The sequence below is a fragment of the Glandiceps talaboti genome, chromosome 9 (assembly GCF_964340395.1).
Source record: "Glandiceps talaboti chromosome 9, keGlaTala1.1, whole genome shotgun sequence".
In the NCBI taxonomy this organism is placed as follows: Eukaryota; Metazoa; Hemichordata; class Enteropneusta; family Spengelidae; genus Glandiceps; species Glandiceps talaboti.
In genome coordinates, this window is record NC_135557.1 from 12,308,546 (window position 1) to 12,332,822 (window position 24,277).

The following is a 24,277-nucleotide window of genomic DNA, read 5'->3' on the forward strand; positions in this document are numbered from 1 at the left end:
TGTGGATATCAGCAAAGGGAGTATCTGCATAGTAGCTGAAATGGAAGTAAAAAAAAATATGCATATTAGTGAGTCATTTGCATAATAGCCAAACATGTGTACTTACTTCTCACTAAACTATGTCCTAAGTTAAGTGTCAGATGAAGCCTTGAAGTTTAAAGTCTGATACCCTATATTGAGCATAATCACATACAATGACAGAAACCGAGTCACAAAAGGGTTAATTCTTAAGATATTGCTCAGTGATCAAAATCCATTATTTATGCAAATTACTCTTTAATATACATATGCTTTGTACAAAAACATAATCAGTTATTGCAATTACCATAACATATACATGGGGCAATTTTCATAAGAATTATTGGAGCAGTAATTTTTTAGATATTGTGTTAACTGACAGACACAGGCACAGACACAGACACAGACACAGACACAGACACAGACACAGACACAGACACAGACACAGATAGAAACAGACACAGAGACACAGACACAGACACAGACACAGACACAGACACAGACACAGACACAGACACAGACAGACACAGAGACACAGACACAGACACAGACACAGACACAGATGGACAGACAAAAGCATGATGTTACCTTCCCTTATGGGGGGGTTTCTGTTAAAATGTACATATTCACAAACCTTAACCAGGTGTCTTTGCCAGCACCCTCAGGACTGAAATAGACAATGTTTTCCAGAGAGAGCGAAAACCTCACACCAGCTGACTCTGATATGTACAAGTGTGTGATTCCTTCACTTTTATTATGGTTGACACAAGCAAATACTTGGTGTTCTGTGGCATCAGCTATGTAGAAATCCTACGAGTAAAACATTGAATAAAGTCAATTTGATTAACTGTTTGCGTACACAGGCAGACACTTGTTGCAAACCTGGCCAGCTCCCATGTTGCTCCTTACAACAGATGACAACTTTATGCCCCAGATTTTTGTTAGGTGTGTGTAGCCCACAATGAGAGTCTGGGTCGCTAAGCCTTACAACCAGCGTGCGAAATTAACGCCGGTCCTTCGGCCCGAGACCAACAGATTTCCGTTCGGACCGACGGTTTTTCAGAATTACAACAACGTATCGGTCCTTATGACCGATTGAAATTTGGAGTAAATAATAACATTTATTCAAAGATATATCCAATTTCACCTACATGAATCTGATCTTGTGTTACCTATTTTACTCTCGACATCTCGTTCAAGTCAAGCGGCACAGAGCTAGCTCGCTACGTGTTGTTGCCAATGTTGATATCATGTCTACATGACGTAGCATGCAGCGTCTAATCATCTGCGTCTTAGACATTCAGACTCATTTTACGCATTCAGCGCATACGTCTTTTTCCGCCATGATATCGTACTCATTTAATCATTGTTGTAAAGTTTACTGCTCGAAGTGTATGAAACTTTTAACGTGTTTGAGACAGTTCCACGTTGAATTTATAAAGTATGTGGCGATATTTAGAAGGCGGCAATGAGCTTCCGAAGAAAAAGACGAAACATACACTGTTTTTTAAAGGCTGGTATAGCCGGTAAATGTTATTGGGTTTCCCGATCAATTTACCGGAGTTCCCCATGTCTGTTGCCGCGATCGAAAATGGCGTTTTAACTGATAAAGAAGGCAGGTACACTTCGTAAGATATCTCCAGTACATATGATAATGTACGTCCTGTCATGTTGTAATCAACGTGTAGACTTAGAAATGTTGCATTTTTGTTGCCATTGTTGTATCTGGAAAATTACTGCATCATGCCAAACACGGGTACATAGTGGATGACACATTATAGTACAGTTACCATATCACGTTCCCACGTCAAAAAAACTCGCACTTTAAGACATGTTTAGCCATTCTCTTCATCATGGTCAGATTTCTTACACAAACAGTCAGAGACGATACTCAATACACCACGGTAGGGTATACGGGTAGGGCTTTATGGGGGCTTCATTACATATGTAAAGACCGAAGGAAGACGAAACCGCCCCGTGTCACTGAGTGGATGGAAATTGAAATAAAGCAAATACACAGTTTTCAAGAGGGATAGTTACACGATAAAACTTTCTGCTATGATGTGAATGTGTGGGTCTACGTTCGATAAGAGTTGGAAAGCTACATCAGCTGTTGCCACAGACGATGAATCTGACTTTGGATTATGTGATTCAGAATTTAGTGAATCGTACAGAGAGGAAGGAGAGGACTGTGATCTCTTAGAGATTGCAGATAATGTAGATTTATTGATTCATTCACCCATATTATCTACAATCTATGGATCTGTATTTCTATGGTGGAATGAATACATTCAGTCTCAGACCACTATAGTCTATAAGAACAGAATGAATATGCAGTCTCTAGCTGGGTTCATAGTTACAAAAGAAAATCTCTACTCACAGAGTCAAAAATTACTTGGTTGGGAATCCAAAATTTACTTTTGACTCTGTGAGTGGAAATTTTATGAAATAATAGTGGATAGTGAACAATTCGTTGTACTCTCTTTTACTTTTATATCTAAAGATATGCTGTATCATATTAAAGTTCAAAATCATTTAGTCTGTAAATGGGGGAGGGGTGTAGATACAGGTAGTGAACATGGACTGCATTGAGTATGGACCAGCAGTTTTCCTTAAGGACCAGCAGTATTTGCTACATGTCGGTCCTTATGACCAGTAGTCATTTCCCCTTAAGTTCACACACTGCTTACAACCATATTGAATTTGGGCAGCCATATTGAATTTGGGCAGCCATATTGAATGTCGGCAGACATATTGAATTTCGGCTGCCATATTGAATTTGGGCAGCCATATTGAAGTTTTGGAACCATATTTGGCTTTACAAGGTTCAAATTATTAGGGTTTCTTGTACGGCAGCTATGTATTGACTACATGTATCACGCTGTCCCCATTCTTAATTTTGTTTGACAAGAATTGGTAAACAGTAAGTATGAGTAGTAAAGCAACTTACCAAACTTAGAAGTCTGGATGGGAACTCTGCCTCTTCAAATGGTCCTCTTTCATGTGATACCAGTAATGTTAGTGTATAGTTGTTTTGTCTATTGCCAAACAATGTCTGTAATACAAAACATACACTCATCATAGTTCTTATACATATGGGATGATCGCACAGTGTAACATAAGCATCAACGCAATAGCTGACTTCATTTTCGCACTTGTAATCAAATTGTCCAGCATAAGGAGATAAAAAATCTGCAATACTCTCTAAAACGACAGTTTAATAGATGCTCTGTGAGCATGTTACAGTCAACCAATCTAGCATAAAATTGAAGAGTAATCATGCATGTGTGTGTGTGTGTATGTGTGTGTGTGTATGTATGTGTGTGTATGTATGTATGTATGTATGTATGTATGTATGTACGTACGTATGTACGTATGTATGTACGTACGTATGTACGTATGTATGTATGCATGCATGTATGTATGTATGTGTGCATGCATGAATGTATGTACATCGGTATGGAGTAAAGTATGTCTGTGTGTGTATATGTATGCATGCGTGCGTGCATGCATGTATGTATGTAGTAACGTACACAATATTATGTATGTATGCGTACATGTATGTACGGAGACTAAAATTACCCCTCCTGGTTTTGGACATAGACCTTTACCACTGCTTTCTAGCCATACCTGTTTCCGGGTTGCAAACAAGTATTCGTCACGCACTTCAAAGTCTTCAACCTCTGAGATGAGATAATTAGCCATTCCGTAATCAAAGTAGTTATCGGAGTAGATAACCGATGACTTTCTACCGGGTTCCTGGCGCTCTATGTACACTCTATCTGGCGGATCATAGTTTTCGCTACCCCTGTATAGATGATGACAAAAGAATCGAGGGGCATCACTATAAAACCAACAAAGTGCGCGCACCACCCTGGAGGATTTTTTGCTCAATAGGGAAATTGCAAACCCGCCATGTTGAATGTTGCATCATGGGAAATGTGATAATAAATATTAATCAATTAGTATTGTAAACAATGTTGATACATTGTTTGTAACCACAAATAATCAATTCATAGTTACCCTGACCATTGTGGGAGGTTTATTTTATCAGTAGCTCCAGATTAGGTATTACAATAACCACAGATAATCCCATAGTCCTTTGCTTCTGAGCATGCTCAGTCTGGATCGCAAGTTCCCTATTGTGAGACAATGTCCCGTATCCAAACAGATACACAGTTATGATGAAGCTGCAGAGTTCACTGAAACCAACGCCCCATTCAATATCTTATATCAACTTGTCACAGGAATAGTTTTAGTTTGTGTCTATCGTAATGAACTAAAACCTTGACTACCCACTGTCATTACTTACCACCAATATGTTTTAACATCTTCCTGCATTTGATGCCAACTGAAACCAAAGTCTTCAGATTTCCACAGCTGTAAAGTTAGAAGAAAAAAAAACACTGTACTTAAAAACAAGATATGTTTGTTTGTCATATGTACAGTAAAGCTACAAATTTTCCATGCTGAAGGGCACCCTCTAGTGGTGACAAAAATATCAACAGACAACAAACTCTTCCAAGTAGTAATCAACCTACACTTTTCCTGTCAGTTTGAATAGCGCCCTCTAGTGATCACAACAATATCAACAGACAACAAACTCTGCAAGCAGTTATCAACCTACATTTTTCCTGTCGGTGTGAATAGCGCCCTCATTTCAACTTACCTGTTTTCTGGGATCCTTGTCACTCATCCCCAACACGATATTTACATCTGTTGCGTGGGTCGACAGCATGGTGGGACAGAAACCATCTGGTAAACGAACGTTCTGAAAACTCCTACCCATATCTCTTGTCACCCAGATCTCACAATGTATAACATCGGTGAAGATATACTGTTGAAATATAAAATAATTAAAAAAGCAATATTAGACTTGGAAGGAAGGTAAAACTGTAACTTGTCATTCCTGGTATGGACTCCACCTCCACCTCCACCCCCCACTCCCCAACCCCCACCCCCAGTTGAAAGAGGGTTACATGTACATGTCATATTATCAAATCTAACTACATGTACTCCAAACCAAACTGTCAAACCTTGGCAACCACACTGAGGTTGGCCATCTTTACAACCCCACCTCCCCCAATGCACAATGTAATAGCCCGACCCCTTGGTGTAATAAGCACTTGTTGACAACATTCTAGACGTTTCACATAAAATGTTATTGTGTTGATACATCTAACCACTCCAAACCAACTTTTAGCGAAAAAACACTGAAGGCTGACCATAAACACACACCTTTATATCCTGGTATAAAACTGTTATAGCCACTTGACAACATTCTCTAGACTTTTCACATATAACAATGTAGTATTGTGATACACCTAACCACCAAGAACAAAAGTAGCAGTAACACAGCTCCTTTCATGTTAGTGTTTACTGTCTCTGTTTGATACACCCATGCAGTAAGAATAAGAAACTACACATACTACACTTTGTTGAGATAGCAGGATTGAATGAATACAGTTTCTTGTCTACATGAAATGAACTAATGTGCCACCATGCAGACATCAAATGCAGACATCAAAACATTGGCACCGACAAGTCTGCGTCTAGTTGCTGTATGTTTAAATAGTTCATTCAGACAAGATGTAGCAAGAAATATCAAACTTGTTATCATCAAGTGTATAATGTTCAATTTCTTATCAGTTTCTGTGAGGTTGTTATCAAACAGATCCAATGAACACTACCCTATAATGTGCTGTAAGTATTTCTCTTCAATAGTCATTTTAAATCTGAAGGTTTATAGACTGTGTTAAATCATCAGATTTTAGTGTGATGTTAAAATGACACACGCTGAGTTTATAATCCTTTTTTTTCATGAGTGAAAATATTTAAAATAAACCTTAATTGTACGTGAGTATAATGTTAATGTCGATGTATGACTTCTATGACATTACAAAATGTCTTCTGGCATTGTTAAAACATTTGACTGCACAGAAGGGATTTCTTTGACATTTCTGAAAAAACACAGCCACGCATGTATAATAAATTAAATGATTAAATCTTTAATACATTATATCTTAATACCAGGTATCAGTCGAATCAATTTAAAGTGATGGTCCAGTATGTACTTTAACACTACGTCACTACAAATACCTTTTAACCCTTTCAGGACTAGAAACTTTCCCGCCAAAATTTTTGAACAAAAATTCTTGTTTCTCTGTAATTTTTGGAAAAAAATCTACTTTATTTTAGACCAGAATTCAAGAAATATTACTTCCCAATGAAGTAATATTCTTAAATTTTAGAAAATGTTCTTACAATCAAGTTTCTATTTATTCCAATGTCGTCTCTAGGAATGAAAGGGTTAATATGCAGCAAGGAATATGTCTCAAAATGTACATGTGTATGAGGTTGTACCCCTGTATAACTTAGTGCCTACATACTGTGAATTAAATATAGAATGTGTATGTGAAAACAGTAGCAGGAAGTAGGTATAAAAACTGCTCCAATTTCTGACGACTTTCCACCTCACTGAGCTAGAAGTTTCAAAACAGTCACACTCTGATGAATCATACATTTTTTTTTCTGCAATTTTTTTTTTTTTGTCCCAGGAATTGTTTCCAATGATTTTTTTTCTAAACAAACAAACAAACACACACACATGGACATAAACACACAATTCCACAGCATTCTACTAGTTTTGGCATATGCAATGTTATCCGTCACATAGCTACTCACACAATCTATTAGTATATGGCCATTCCACTAACACTTTGTGCATGACACAGCATATTAACTGGTTGACATATAATTTATGAATGAGGAAACAAGCAATACACGTATACACATAATAAGCCTTTTTTAAACATAAAAGGTTTGTACTAAGCAGTACTTCACAGGCGGATATGTGTCAAACACTACGACATCCAATTTGACAGGTTTTACTTCTGCTTTCTTTTGTGTCTCCTGGTAGTCATGGTGACAACCAGTTTTAAAATTTGGTAGTCATTTGGGAGGAATTATTTTAGTCAATTGACACAAGACTACCACTAATTTCAAACCCTGCTCTGGAACATTTTTTTTAAACTGTGTTTTTTTAACTATAATGACTTTATACTCTTTCTACCCAAGGGTTATTTGTTTGTACACCAAAAAATTACAAGTTGTGAAAAGCAGGATTAATTATGTTGTACACATTGAAAACATATTGGATCACTTGTGAGTAAACATATTTCAGGGCTCAAAATTAGCAGTAGTCCCATGTCCACTGACTACCAATTCTAATCATGGGGCTACCATAATTTGGGGTCCACAAACTAAAATCAGCGACCCCAACACAATGCAATCACACTTTCAATCTGTCGTGTACCAGGGCTCGAAATTAACAGTAGTCCCATGCCCACAGACTACCAATTCTTGTCATGGGGCTACCATAATTTGTAGCTGGTAGCCCACTTAGGCTACCACTGATTATGTGATGATTTAAAGGATGGAAGATTTACAGAAAATGGCATATTTGAATATCTCACATATTTCCAATAGAGGAACTCTGTTTTCACTTCATTTCACAAATATAGGACTATTGGTCACCATCCTTGGGCTACCACTTTCTGAAATTGGTACTATGGTAGCCCACTAGGAGGACTACCAAAGAAAACAGTTAATTATGAGCTCTGTGTATTAACTACTGCTGGATACTACATTTATTTATTTTCTATAGCACCCTTTCCATTATTACAAATATTCACAAGTGCTGAACAATAACAAATAACAATTAAAAGCATTGAACCAATAATTAACATATACACAGCCTAATTATTGATGTCAATTTTCATTGAATATATATCGCTGGAGTCAAATTGAAATCATATACTCTAGTTTAGGCCTAAAAAAATAACTGTATCATGGTTCCGATTAGGGTCAATTTTAGAATAGGTGGAGTAGGTAGTATTTCAAATTTTTTTTCCGTGTGTGAGTGTCTAGTTCAGGTATGGTCATATGGTCTCTGTGTTATTGGTTTCTTCTCATCAGATGTACAGCCATAACAGATTGGAAGAACAGGTTTATATTGTCTTTTTAAGTTGATGTCTGGGTCGGCAGTGAAAAACTATGTGGGGTCGGATAACTGGAATCAAACAATTTTTTTTCTTTTTTTTAGGCCTTACAGATTTTATTGAGCTACTTCAATTAAGTGAAATATTATTTTTCACATGTGTTACAACTACTGACATCAGACCGTTGGTAAAGGGAACCTGTTACAAACAGGGAAAGTAAACAACTGAATTGTATTCATAATTTGGCACTGAACAGCATATTGAAAGTAAACATTACAATGTACATGATTTGCTACGAACAGTTGTATGTTTACGGAATAGTTCGTTTTCACAAACAAATTTCCAGTTCCCTGGCATTTCAGGTACACATAAAGAGGCCATAAACCTGTTCTCATCAAACCATGAAATGTAATACAAGTCTCTGCTGTTCCAACCTGCTGTGTCAAATGTTGTTAATCCAATTGGTTTGTTTACTTTCCTTGTTTGTAACAGGTTCCGGTCCTTAACAGTCTGGTGTCAGTAGTTGTATTTCTGTGATATGACTTAAACAAATGAAACATCAATGCTATATTTGGAGATTGCACTTATTTGTACAGTACATGTATATTGCACTTGTTGTATTTCCTAATAACAGAAACATCTCAAGTGTACATACGTATGTAATCTAAGTATTTCCATGGAATGTACTGATGTTTATCTTGAAATGGGGAAATGAGACAAAAATCAAATTTAGGTTGTTTGTCAAGGCTGTATAGTGCAAAACAGATCAATTCAATTCCTGTGCCAATACACAATTTTAGTTTTTATTCCAATTAATTTAGCACTTCAGACAGGATGTTCATTAATTTTCAATTGTGCCTTAAGATATTACCATGGTAACACCAAATTAAATATTAATTATATCTTCTAAATCAATATCAATATTTTTCATATATTTCATTTATTTATATTACAAGAGTGTTACCATAGTAACACCAAATTAAGTTACACTACCTTATTAATGAATATTAATCATTTTTTCATATCTATAATGAATAAATTTCACCACTTTTTTTTCCAAATTATTTTTTTACTACTACTGTGCTTAAACATTGATATTATTCATTATAATTTGATGTTTCCATGGTTACACAAAATTAGGTTTTACTAACGTCATAACATAATTATATAATTCATTGACGTTTCCATATTTTTTATAAATCAATAATTACTAGCTAAACTACATAACATCAATAATATTACATTATTTTTCAGATCTTTCAGTGTTTCACTAAATTGAAGTGTTACCATGGTTACACCAAAAAGGTTTTACTATCTTCATTATCAATATATTTTTTTTCATACTTTTACACATATATAATTCATACTCTTTTCCGTAATTTTTTTCAAATTATGTCGTAGAACAAATTACAATATCAATATTAATTTGTTTTTTTTCATATCTTTCCATGATTATTCAATTAATGTAATTTACTAGCACTATTTCTATACTAACATAATATTGAATTAACGTTGATTTATTTCAATATGCATTGTTGCCATGGTTACCATTCATGAAACATAAGATTTACTTATCCTGAATTTGATCAAATTCCAGTCAAGCTGTTACAACGTTATTCAACATTTACAAAACACCTTGACTAGTTGTTCCTATCTATAATTTTCCCACTATTCTATTGACCTAAATTATAACATCTCGTGAATTGTACACCTATTAGGACGACCTTCATTAATTCAAAGTATCTTTCAAATACAACTGTTGACACCAAAGCATTGACATACAGAAGCTGCTACAAACTGGGAAAGTAAACACAATGAATTGGATTACAATTGCTGACATCGGACTATTGACAAATGGAACCTGTTACAAACAGGGAAAGTAAGCAAATAAATTGGATTAATAACACTTGGCACAGCAGGTTGGAACAGCGGCGATTTCTATTACATATCAAGGCTTGATAAGAACTGTTTTATGGTCTCTTTATGTGTGCATGAATTACGAGGAACTTCAAATTTGTTTGTGAACTGTGAACTATTATGTAAAGAGGCCATACAAATGTTCTTATCAAACGATGAAACATATTTCCAAGTCTGTACTGACTCAAGTGTTAGTAATCCAATTCAATTGTTTACTTTACCTATTTGTAACAGGTTCCATTTATCAATGCTTCAATGTCGGTAGTTGTAGTGCCAATGGCGTGAAGCACAACTGTACAGTTTATCTAATGTGTTCATTTTTTATAAAAAATATTTATCCATATGCTGATCATGTACATTAAATGTTTGTGCCCTCATTTGAATATAATTTGCATATTATAATGTTTCCGGGTATTGCCCTGCATTGCAAATACCACTAGTGTGTGTGTATCTCTGGTACCTATGTCATAATGTTCAGGGTATACAATATTAACATTCATATCTATCAAAACAGTTTCAGGAAATCAACCAACCAATCAATCAATCGCCCAACCAATCAATCAATCAATCAATCAATCAATCAATCAATCAATCAATCAATCAAAAAGAATTTGTATAGCGTCAAAATCCAATACGACATTGTAATGTGTTATGGCACTGAACAGGAACAATAATAGTAGATCAGTGTAAAAAGTGTGAGAAAGCTTTTGCAAACAGATGTGACTTGATGTCCTTCGTGAATTTATCGACAGTTGACGAAGAACGAAGTTCAAGTGGTATACTGTTCTATAAGACTGGCGCTGCTCACAAAAATGCGCACTCATGCACCGTATGGAGACATTTCAGCGATAGCTACAAATACTTGTGTTTTTACTTACCCTACTATTATCAGCTTCACTGTGATAAAACTTGTCCACAACTGCAGCACTTCCGGTACTCAGTTTGATTACATCACCGGCGTGCTCACTCCTCTGTTTTTTTTGGAATGTGGCTCCATAATCGTACGAGAAGTAGACCTGACTTGAAGACGTCTCATCAGCCTCCATTTGTCTGGTTAACGCTACGATGACATCACTATTAGCGCCTGCCCAATGTACTATCATTTCGTTATGGTGATCATCTGTCAGTTCAAACTGGAAAATTGAAAGTATGTAATAGTTACAATTAGAATGATTGTAATAATCTTGTCAGTTCAAACTTAAAAAGTTGTCTGGGAGAGTTATCAGAAAAATGTTGAGCCAAGACAAAAGAAGTTCCTTACGACAGCCTCCAATCATAAGACAGCACTAAAGTGAGAACCTGGCTATGAATCATGGGCCTTTATATTGGCTGAAAACCTACGAAGCACAAAATAAGCAAATACAGCTAATAGCAGTAAAAAAGAGTTTTACAATCTTAGTTAAAAACATCACATTATTGCCACTTAGTCCAGTTCATAAATGATACAAGTTACGATTACTATGATCATCTCCATGGAGATCATGATAACAGGGTTCTATAACCATGGAAACAAAACCACTATATGATTAACAAAAGGGTTCTGGAAACCTCAGTAAAGACAAATAATGCATGACTATTAGTCACCAGAGTACTAACACCAAAGCCTTCAGCAAACAACAGAAAAAATATGCATATGAAAATGAGTAATAATTGTAAAAGGATTTTATACCCTCAGCATAAACAAGGATTATGTGGCTTTTAATTTTTTAAACAAGGGCTTCTACAAACTTAGCAAAAAACCATACACTAGATTAATTGTTCAACAAGGGCTTTGTACAACGTTAGCAAAAAACCATGCACTGGATTAATTGTTCAACAAGGGCTTCTACAAACTTAGCAAAAAAACCATGCACTAGATTAATTGTTCAACAAGGGCATTCTACAACCTTAGCAAAAAACCATGCACTGGATTAATTGTTCAACAAGGGCTTTCTACAACCTTAGCAAAAAACCATGCACTGGATTAATTTTTCAACATGGGCTTCTACAAACTTAGCAAAAAACCATACACTAGATTTTTTCAACAAGGGCTTCTACAACCTTAGCGAAAAACCATACACAGGATTAATTGTTCAACAAGGGCTTCTACAACCTTAGTAAAAAAAAACATGCACAGGATAGACAAGGTTTAAAATTTGGGTGTGAAAAACCATTGTATAGCACTTATAAAAAATGTTTGTCTTGAACAAAAGTGTGATCCAATTTTATCATCACAGCGCCACTGATAACAGTAGTACTAATCCTAAGCCGCAGGATTCAAACATTGGGGTTTAAGTTAATCAATCTGCCTATTAGAGTTAGTACTGATATCCATACCCAATAAACTAACGACAAGACTTAACATACAGACAATATTAGCTAAACAATAGCAAAGTAATCAATCACCAAGTATAAGCAGAAAACACACACAAGTACATGTACATGTAAATGGGCCACCTCTATACATTCAATAATTGTCTGCATTCATTATACGTCTTCCTTTGTTCCCTTCCTTCACAACAGCCTAACAACAAGGTCACTTAAGGTCAACTGAGATGTGTTCTGCATATCAAATGAAAGGTCAGCTGAAGTCAGCTGAGGTGTGCATTGTTACTTAAGAGTGCTCCCTTAGTTATTGACTACATTCATGTAATATAAAGCATTTGGTGGTGAATCACGTTGTGGTAACACTTATCGCAGCAGGGGGAATTTTGATGTCTTTAGCTTCCTACGTTTGCACTCTGCAATTTCACCACACAAAATGGGGTTAGCTTAGCGTTTCACTCATGAGACATGTTTTATTTTAACAGATGAGTCACATTTGAACTCTAGACCTACTGTTATAATCACAGAGGCAGAGTCAAACCACATACACCTTCCGACATCAAAACACTGACATACAAAACCTGTTGCCAACAGGGAAAGTAAACAAATAAATTGGATTACGGGTGATTTCAAATCCCCCAAACCACAATCTTGGATTAGTGAGAAAAAAAAAAAGAGTTAAAACGCCCCTAATTTTGTTTGCCTATATTTTAAATGAGAATGACCTGGAAATGTTTCACAGTTTTCACCGTGGTCTTGTATTGTCACATGCTCAGCATGACAGCGAGTTCACATTTATTATTTTCGGCCAGGGCCGTCAAGGGCACGATACTCTAGACTTAACCCGAGTCTAAGAGTAAAGACACACATAAAACTTCAGAAACTCGCATTCAGATTGAACAGAAGCAAGCCTCATGGACTTGTTGGGGACTCAAATTATCGCGTGTTTTTGATTACAGTGTACAGGTGATTATTAGGAGTCGTTAATTATCAGTAGTTGGGTAGTGTTGTCAAGGCAATAGTTTTGTTTTGGATAGTAAGAAGTACCTGCAGCAGCTGAAGTAGTGTATGTATGGATTTCAAGAGACCACACTCAGGTTGAATTAATCTATATAATCCATATTTATCAATTACATGTAGATATATTGCAAAATCCTTCAAGTCTTACAGTAATAATGTCTTAACTTTTAAATCAAAGAGATATCGGATCCCAAATGTGGCTTTAAAGCTAGTTGCAGGCTTTCACAAATGACCATGCGTTGGGGTCAAGAACTTGATTGCTGACGTTAATATTGTCCAATCACATACATGTAGAATATCATGAACATATCACGATATTTGATTCGTTTGTTTCTTAAACTGTACAATACATGTATAGTTCTGACACCATGCATGATTCATTAAATTCTCCTAATGAATATTAACTATAGACTTGTATGACGTGCCATCACAAGGGAAACATACAATTTTTTTTAGACGAAGTACATTTTGTAGGCCTCAAAAAAACGAATTTAATTAACTACCAGACAACTACATTGTGTTCAAGCAGCAATTTTAGTCACAATTTATTTTTGCGTTTTGTTTTCTAGTGAAAGAAATGAAAATAAGCCTTTACCAATAATGTACAGGTTTACTGTTACAGTATTTATGTTCCATGAATCAAACAGAATAGAAATGCAGACACTGAAATGAATAATTAATAGCATTGATCAAAAGATCAAACAGTCACGATCGTTTCACATTTCCTATTCTAATTTCACTGCCTTAGTTAGATATTCATATCACTCGATAATGATGTAATCCATGTCTGGCCTTGTGGACCAAAGTGAAGCCTTTTACAAGGTTTTCACTAATTAATTGGATGGCATATGGAACTATATTTAAAGGCTTATGTTTCAGTCCTGGGGCACCGCATTATCAGTACCATTTATGATGATAATACATGGGATGATTCTTGTGTTCTGGACTAACATTTTGTACAATTCTGCAAGGCACTTTCTTTTCATTCCGAAATGTTTAATCCCAGGCCGAAATGGGCATTTAAAGGTAACACCACTCTAGAAAATAGTATTGTCATAAACGTTGGGTTCTGGTGAGACTGAGAGAGTCATTTCATGATTTCACATCACATAATTTTTGCTTGGTTGCATAATTTTCACTTGGTTGCCAAAAATATGTAAGCTACAACATTCTGAGCAACAGCATGTATATTGTAAAAGTATCTTACAGTCTAGGTTGACAAAAAACACCTAAATTAAAACTCTCTTTTTAACCTTTAGTGTTCTTTGTTATGAAAATGTTTTTATTTCCTGGAGTGAGATTTCCCTTAGACTGGCACCAGTTCCTTTGGATTTCTTTTTGTGTGTCTCAAAAATTTTCAAATATTTTGAATTTGTGCATTTCAAATTTTGTAAAGGAAACCTTTTTTCCCTCCCCAGTTACAAGTAATAATAACAATAATGCAATTTTATAATGTGCATTTCCTCCTGCGAGCTCAAGGCACTCATAATGTTTACCCCTGGTACAGATCAATGGCAGCAGAATGACCCTGTATATACTTCCTCAACTCCATGGGAAGTATACAATCTATTGCATCCTCTATACATGCAGACATGTAGGATTAAAGTATTTACATTGCAACCTCTATCCTACCAGGTCCCCAATTATACAGCTGGGTTGACTGAGGCACAGTCATGGTTGAAATCTTGCCCAAGGACTTTAGCCACTCAGAAAATAAACAGCAGCGATGGGGCTCGAACCTGGTGGTGGTGGTGGTGGTGGTGGTGGTGGTGGTGGTGGTGGTGGTGGTGGTGGTGGTGGTGGTGGGGGGGGGTGGGTGGGTGGGGGGGGTGATATGAGTATGAAATTAACCTTTTGTTCTAAACATACTTTTACAACACTGAACAGCTCTGACTAAAACCATTTTCACACCTGGAGTGGGTATTTAATTATTCTCATTCACAGTACAGGTAAAACATGTGATGTCCATTACTTACTAATACTAATCCTGTCTTTCCCATTTTGTAGTTTTTGTATAAAAGTTAAAACCTCTCCCCCATCCCCACCTACACACCCCATCCCCCACCCCACCCTCCACCCCAACCCCCAGTAGAAAGAGGATTAATCGATCATGGTACCCTTCTATTAATGGGCTTCAAATCTACTGCTTGACTGAAAACCTACCTGTTGCTAGTACCTCAAAGGTAAACATATACTGTTCATGACATTATGGTTACAGTTCGTTTCTTAAAAACATACAAATGTAACACTTAAAAGGGCCAATTTGGAGTATGATTAAAATCTTGGTGTCAAATGGTTGCTATAGAAACAGTTCATCAAGAACAAAAATAATAGTCTTGTGTAATCCTGATTTTAAAAGGTAATGCTAATTCAATGACCTAGGACTGAAACATTGGCCTTTAATACATTGAAAATTTGAACTCTACATTTTTACGTAATACAACTTAATCAACACAGCACAGCAACAGCAACAACAACAACAACAACAACAACAATCCCTCCCCATAGTACATGTATCTACCCTACCATATCAGAATTAAGATGTTACTGCCTTCAAGTTAGTACTTCACAATTATAAATCTAGTTTACATACACGAGAGGGTTCACTTTGCAAAACATTGTGTAACCTATTTGTCTTCTTCTTGATTTCTTATCAAAACAAACACATATCCAAGTAGACAATGATTCCCAATCATTAAATAAACAATCAACAGCCTTCAAATTCTGAGGACATGCATATTTACTTAATTCATACTTATTGTGTTTCCAAATGGAATATCGAAATGAACCTTAAAACTTGTCAAGTGGGTCTGTCATAATCATATGTCATATACACGTGATTGTGTATAATATACATTACATATATGGCTTGTCTGCCACTTTGAAGTACCGTATATGCTCTTACACATGTAGTATACCGTACGTGACATATGTTCAACAGTACGTTACTGTGCGAACACGTTGATAACAAAAACATGCGGTGAAAGTGTCGTGGATACATTCACATTTCTCAAAGCCACAACCAGTGTTAACACACTGATATCCTAATCCAATCGACACTTGGCCCTTCGTGGGGTATGTTAGTTTGTGTGAACTACAAGTGGAACGCCTGGAGCACTGTGGTGAGAAACCTTGGCTCTGCATGTGGCGTGTTATTAAAGAGCAGAAGGTCGTGTCTCCCATACATCATACACGTACGATGTACACTCTCTGCCCTATGTTCTTTTTCGTTCATAAACAGAAAACGGCTACCCCTTCAGACACTCCCCCAAAAATATCGCTTACAAGAACCTGACATTTCTTAGAAGACATTACAGTATGAGTTACCCTCGCATGATATGATTTTTTTGTTTACATCGTCGGTCGACCGTGATGTGTCAGTTACTTCCTGGTACGAACAGTAATGACGTTCGTATGGACGTGCAGCGGTTTCATAAACACGATGCGTTTAGAACGAAAACGGCGAGAATACTTTTTATTTCCATGTAGAGCGCATATATATATTATATATATTTACTGATGTATGTTTACTGTCGAGATATCTTGTCAGACAGGTCTCACCTTTGTAATATCATCGTTTGTTGTGGCTGTGCCATCATCTGACGTCGATCCTGTCGTGTCTCGAACAACTCGTCTCAGAGTGTCCGAGATGAAGTCAGCAGAATTTTGACCTTTCTTCGCCTGAAACCGCCAGTAGCCTGCGCCAAACTCATGGTCATTACCGTCGGGTGCTAGGTGAAGTGTCTTGGCTTTGGAACCAAATCGCCTGCATCCAACGAAAGGCACAATTATTACGATGCAGAAGAAGGCCAGCTTGCACGGTGCCGCCATCTTGAAACTTAATCACATGTACATGTGAGAGTGCGATCCTGGCACTACACTTTTCAAAAAAGTAGTCCTTTTCGCTGTACACGGCTACATTGTAAAAACCAAAACTGACAGCCAGAAAATTTACACATTAGGATTTTAATCATTCTATATCAACCCTCAGAATACATTTCGAAAACATAATAATACATTAGTAAGTTTTGTAATCATTTGCGTATTGATACACACGGATTGAAATGAAAGTTGGGTACTATTTTCATAACAAGGTGATCACCGTGCCAAGAAGTACCGTCATATATTACATGTGACACATACAGATGCTTCGTCACGGGACAAATGTCATACACATAAACCTTTACGGTTTCTTTGCAAAGCAATAAAGTAGTCTGGCATAAGCAAAAGCAGCACCGTCAGTAGTTATGGTACAGATTGATACATCAGTGGTGTGAGTTGTTACAGCTAAAATGATGTTGGCTTAGTGTTTCACTCATGTAACATGACATTTATTACACACCCTCAGACAACTTCTATTGCAAAAGGAATATTTACATAGGTACCTCGCACAATAGGGATGTAGAAGTAGTCAAGTTGAAATGTTGATTATCAGTTAGAAAATAAACAATTGCGGTCATTAAAATCCTCAAGTCCATGTGTGTTTAATGCACTAAGAAAGAATAGTAATGCTTTAAGTGTTCAATGTGCTGGGCAAAGGATCCTGCTGTGTTTATTGTGTCTCTGTTATTGTTACTTTAGAGTTGAAATATGTTTAGCTTTGTGTCAAAAACATAATGTCCAATGAGTGAAACACCAAGCCTACATCATTTTATCTATGCATGATGATGATGATGATGATGATGATGATGATGATGATGATGATGATCCAAAACCAAATACAATGTAATATATATATATATTATATATATTATATATATATATATAGTTCCAAATACAATGTAATATATATATAATATATATATATATATATATATATATATATATATATATATATATATATTATATATATATATAGTTCCAAATACAATGTAATATATATATAATATATATATATATATATATATATATATATATATATATATATATATATATATATATAACTCGGTGAGTATCAATCTGCTAAGACAGTGCTCTATACCGCAGTGGCAGAGCGTAATAGTTTTGGTAGTACTGGAACTCTTTCTTGGTTGTAACTCGGAGTTACAACCAAGAAAGAGTTCCAGTACTACCAAAACTATATATATATATATATATATATATATATATATATATATATATATATATATATATATATATACATACATACATACATACATATATACATACATACATACATACATACATACATACATACATACATACATACATACATACACACACATACATACATACATACATACATACATACATACATACATACATACATACATACATACATACATACATACATACATATGATTATTATATCAAATCCCGGAGTTGCCTATTCAGTGTGGTCTAGTATAATTTAATTGTTAATATCTCTAGAGCTTGATTTTCAAACCATACCCATGACTAAAAGCCATAGAATACTTGAATATTGTCTTCAATTACCCAAATTTACTCTCAATACATTATCATATGGGTATATTGTACAGGGTGAGGGTGACCAGGTTCCCATTGCCAAAATTGAGTCATGTACTGATGAAATCAGGGTTTGGATGCAGGAAAATATGCTTGCTCTCAATGATATATGGGAAAACAGAGGTGATACACTTTTCCTCCAAGTTTGCGATTGAAGCCTATGTCCCTCCCTTTAAGGCAAGGCTACACCATCATTTTTTGTCATTTTTACCCCTACTTAAATCCACTTAAAAATTTGTTACCAGTTTTTACAGGCTGTTAAAATTTGGTAACACTATAGCCGAAATTAATGTACAGATTGGCGATGTCTATATACACCCCTCTAATATTGTTCGTAATCTTGGCGTCACTATATGGATACTGCGTGTTCCATGTCAGCCCATGTGGCTAATTTGTGTAGATAGGCTTCATGCTCTCTGGAAGATTGGTAAAATCAGGAATTTGCTTGACCAAAATTCCACTGAGAAACTTATTCACGCTTTTGTCACTTCACGTCTCGATTCATTGTGATAGTTTACTGTTTGGCCTCCCAGCATATGAGATTAGGAAACTTCAAATGATTCAGAATATATATTCTGCAGCTCGTTTAGTTATTAGAGAGAAGTGTAATCACATTACCCCTTTTCTCAAAGTGTTACACTGGCTACCAGTACAACAGCGCGCGTGCAGAACTTAAAATTCTCTGCCTGACATTCAAAGTACTAGTACTTCATGGTTTTGCACCTTGCTATCTTAGTCAGTTACTAACCAGTCGTAGCTCCAGCCGTGCTTTACGCGGTGAACGAAATTTACCTACACCAACCACTCAGCAATACTGCTTATTATGGTGACAGAGCATTCTCAATTTGTGACCCACACTTGTGGAATTCTCTGCCATCATATCTGCAGAGTGTCACTACATTACAGACATTTAAATCATGCGCGTCACACTTTTTTTTATTTCATTTTCCTGTTTTCGCCAACATCTAGCTGTATCGATGGCGAGACCAAACAGTTTGAGAAGTACAGATAAGAGGCTGTAAAACAAACAGTTTACAATGCATGTAGTTTACTTTTAGAGTTCATCAATAAATGTTATTAATCGTTCAGAACAGCTTCAGTGGTAACATCATGTATGTGATAGTGTAATGGTTGATGAGTCAGTGTGCTTCCCCAACCAATCCCCCCCCCTCAAAATAAAAGGAAAAAAAGCGGGTCACCGCATCATTTTTGAAATTTCCCTAGGACGAAAAACAGACTCTTTTGGGTTTGTTTTGCCGAATATCGATAACATTGTATATGAAAGGCCTAGGGGTAAAATAACATTTGTTTCTCTCATTGTGCAAGACTACTCACCGCGAGATATAGTTTATATTTCGCGGTGAGTGACTTGCAAGTGTTATTTTACCCCTTCCATATATACAATTGGATACAACACGTCAATGTTATCGATATTATCGACATTTTATCGTATTCTGCATGATGATTGAAGCATTCTGATACATATCTAGGAAAACAAGTGCCTGTGACAAACACATTGTCAAGACTGTCACCCGCCTCATAATGAAATAACAGTTATCATTGGGCAAAGCTGTAAGAAATGTTTGCAACATATACGTACTCGCGGCAGATGACTGCTCCTGAAGTTTAATTTGGTTCAAATAATGAGCAAAATATTCCGTGGTCCCCCTTTCAGACCATCAGAATTTTCATGCCCCTCCTCTCTTCATACCCCCACTTTTCTTTGTCCCCCCTCTCCCGCCGTAAATTCTGCTCGAGTTCGTTCCCTGTGCAAAATATACAACTCGCCCCTATGCTACAAACTCGGGAGATGTTGTACGACTAGCTAGTACATGGTGAAAAGACGTTTGTTACGGACCACAATCAAACGCATAATATAGTGTTGATCTCGTGAACCATACACAAGACATGACAATATACATCTCCTGGACCACAGGGGCGTGTAACATTTCATAGATTGTTGTTTTCCAGGTCTACAGACTAAATATAACAACCTTTTGATTATATATTCCTACATGTAAGGGGAAGAGAATTTCTTCGTAGTATAGAGATTGATACATTTGTAGCAACAAGATTCGTACGATATTTTCCTAAGCAAACGTCACTCTAAGCAATAAGAAAACAACAATCTATGAAATTTTACACGCCACTGTGTCCTGGACTAGTTTTATAGGGTCGCGTGTACGGGGTGAACGTTCTGTGAACTTTTGATTTCGAACAATTGTTACTTACACCATATATATAGACCCTCTACGCCACTGACGTGTTGGTGATAAATACCGTGCTTTATTGTTTTCTATTGTTGGTCGTAATTTGAATGAAGGAGCTGATTTTTGTTGAACCAAAAATGCAAATTATCACGTATGTACAAGTCACATGACAGGAAGTACATAAGAAGTACATAAAACCACATGTTACCAATTTCATTGAAAAGGATGGATCAAGGGCTTTCAGAAAATATATACTTATGCATGTGTATAATTATTACTTTCTTAACTACAAACCAATATCAACAAGGGACATTGAGGCTAACCTATATAATAAGTCAGTTGTGATGTGAGGAGATCTAAGAATTAATTAGTGGGTGTCACAGGAGTAGAACGCCGGAGAACACTTGAGTAAGCTACTGGGGATAATGTTGTGCCGATATTTAAATTTTTCTCAGTCCCAACAATGATGTCAGGAGTAAGCCGAACTAATAATCTTTGGGATTTGTGGTCTTTAGCTCAGCTAATGAAATTAAATCCAAATACACAAGTATTTACTAATCGGCAGTGCCTTCACACAGATATATACACGGTGGTAGTAGGCGTGGGAAATAACTTAAACCAATGCCAATTAAAAGAACATGGTAAAATGAAAACTGTTTTATTTATTTATTTATTTATTTATTTATTTATTTATTTATTTATTTATTTATTTATTTATTTATTTATTTATTTATTTATTGAGGTAAACCAACGGGCATAAAGCCCATTTACAGGCACCTTTAGAAACAAATAAGGAAAAACAAGCACTAAAAAGAAAAAACAAGGGGTAGCAATAACAGAAGTGACATGACATAAAAGGCAAACACAGAAATAAAAACAACAAAACAGGAAAAATTATTAAAAACACGCAGCCTGAAGCCCACGCCGAAAGGCGGAAACAGGACTAAATAAATCTATGTTTGGATTTGCTTTAAAAACGTCATTACAAGTGGTTAAACATCTTAAAATTGGGGAATATTTTCTCAGATTTACTCTGGAGGCACTGATGCGAAAGATATGGTTATTACGTAGCTGTCTGCTTTGTACATTAAAACAAACCTTGTACAAATTGGATGGACAATTATAGCATGAATTGACCAGTTTGTAAACAAAAATAGCATCTAAAAACTTTCGCCTCCTCACCAGTGGGGGAAGCTTAAACCTAGCACATAGTGAATCGTAATCTATTGAAGTATATTGCACATTTGATTTAAAACATAAAAATTTAATAAATTTCTGCTGTACACGTTCGATTTTATTTATTATGTTGTTATCATTTCAAAGCAAATTTTAATTCGGCAAAAGTCTTTGGTGATACAAGGTTGGGGTCAGAATTTACGGGAGGGGGCGGGGGGGGGGGGGGGCTGGGGAGAAATTATTTTGGTCAATTTTTTTTCCGCAGGCCCCCCTCCCCCCAGCCTTCGCGCTCTCAAAAAATCCACGTCTCCCCCCCCCCCCAATGAACCCAAGAATTTTCGTAGCCCATCTACCCGGCTGCACATATGTGTAATTATATAGTGCCCTCGCTCCACTTCAGAGATGTACAGTAAGTATGTGGTACACTACATTACACTTCAGCGTCCATACATAACATATCCGGGGAGATTTCTTTACAAATAGATATAGGATTTGCGAAAAAGGTCACACATTGGGCATGTAGCCTGTACTTGGAAATACTTAGCCAGCAGAGTTATCTCTTTCATTCTTAATTCTGGGCATGCAGAAAGAACACCCCCCCCCCCCGCAATGATAACTAGTGGGGAGGGTGTGGGAGGGGGTGTAAATATTAATTAGAGATCTCATTGATATATTCCTCACAACTCTAAACTGTATCAAAATTCAATATTTGCGATATTTTGAACTAATTTCTGCGATGTCACCTTTACTCCTACGTACTCGAAAGATACCACCCAAAATCTTATTAACTTTTAAACTACTTGAGTTATTGTTAACTTGAACTGGATTTCAGTGTGAGTATAGGTCATTTGTTAACATCCGAAAGAGAAAACTCTGCTGGCTAAGTATTTCCAAGTAAGGTTACAGCCCAATGTGAAACTTTTTTTTCGCAAAGCCTACCTCTATTTGTAAAGAAATTTCCCCGCATGTTCTGTATATGGACGCTGAAGTTTATTTCCTTTATTAGTTTACAGTGTGTAATGTAGTGTACCATACTGTACATCTCTGAAGTGATGGAGCGAGGGGCAGGCTATAAAAGGCCGGGCACTGGTGGGGATTTATAGACGTTATGGTTAACAGCAGACGATAAAGCCACCACAATGAACATTACGTCACTTCTTGGTCTCAGGTAAGATTTCTTTTCATTCATGACAGGGCTTGTGGTACCATATATATGGTGAATAGTTTTATGACCATTCATCCCTTTTTTCTTTTTCTTTTTTTCTTTTTTTAAGCTATGGGATGTTTTGAGCGTTGTTGAGTTCTTTTCTTATAATAAAGGGTAATAACTGTAATAACAATAATTAAATTTCAAACCATACACATTATATTATTGGAAAAATATAGTACTCAATATTGTCTTCAATACCCCAATTTTAATCTCAGGATATTATCATACGGATATTAATATTGTCTAAGTATTATATTATAACCTATAAAGAAATATTAAGGCAGCCACATGTACACAGTCGCTTATATAGCTGAATTGAATTGAAATTTATTCCACCAGAAAAGAAAAATATATACACAAACTTTGAAAGCATCGGATAGAACATTTCTGGTGAGGGCCATGTAAATAGTTCGTAGGAACTAATCAATGTCCATATGGACCGTACATGTAGATAATAAATACAAATTTGGGCTGGTACGAGTTTCACAATAACAACAAAAATACAATTCTTAGTAAATAAAGAGATAAATTATGTTGGTGGCAAAAATAAATGGAAGCTTATAAACATAACGGAAAAAGTATTAAAATAAGAAGAGGTAACAAGCACAAGTTCTAATATACAGAAATAAAATTACAGTGGCAAATTGAAAGAGACAACAGATAAAGGTTATTCCCTCAGAAGATACTGCTTTAAGTTTTTCTTAAAATTATGTCTATTGTTTATCGTTCTTACAAACATGGGCACAGAGTTCCAGGTTTTAATAGATGCGTACTTGAAGTTGTGTTGACTAATTGAGAGGTTAACCTTAGGGATTGGAATGTTATCACTGTTGCTAGTTGTTAGTTATCAACTACTTCAGAATTAAATATATCATGGTATGTATAGGTAAATGATCAAGTGTGCGTATATATATATATATATATATATATATATATATATATATATATATATATAT

The 24,277-nt window shown here is 36.0% G+C and overlaps 1 protein-coding gene across 1 annotated transcript in view; it reads right to left on the bottom strand.

Moving 5' to 3' along the window:
• Positions 1–17,096, bottom strand: part of LOC144440402 (sortilin-related receptor-like) — a 63,272-nt gene extending 46,176 nt beyond the window's left edge. Inside the window, exons 1-8 of the mRNA XM_078129774.1 lie at positions 16,821–17,096; positions 10,814–11,068; positions 4,688–4,855; positions 4,331–4,398; positions 3,649–3,826; positions 2,969–3,073; positions 653–828; positions 1–35 (exon numbers count right to left, since the gene is read on the bottom strand). The exon at positions 1–35 is cut by the window's left edge and continues 170 nt beyond it. Of these exons, the coding sequence (XP_077985900.1) occupies positions 1–35; positions 653–828; positions 2,969–3,073; positions 3,649–3,826; positions 4,331–4,398; positions 4,688–4,855; positions 10,814–11,068; positions 16,821–17,090 (1,255 nt within the window). The 5' untranslated portion in view covers positions 17,091–17,096. The remainder of the gene's footprint in view (positions 36–652; positions 829–2,968; positions 3,074–3,648; positions 3,827–4,330; positions 4,399–4,687; positions 4,856–10,813; positions 11,069–16,820) is intronic.
• Positions 17,097–24,277: the final 7,181 nt, after the last annotated feature.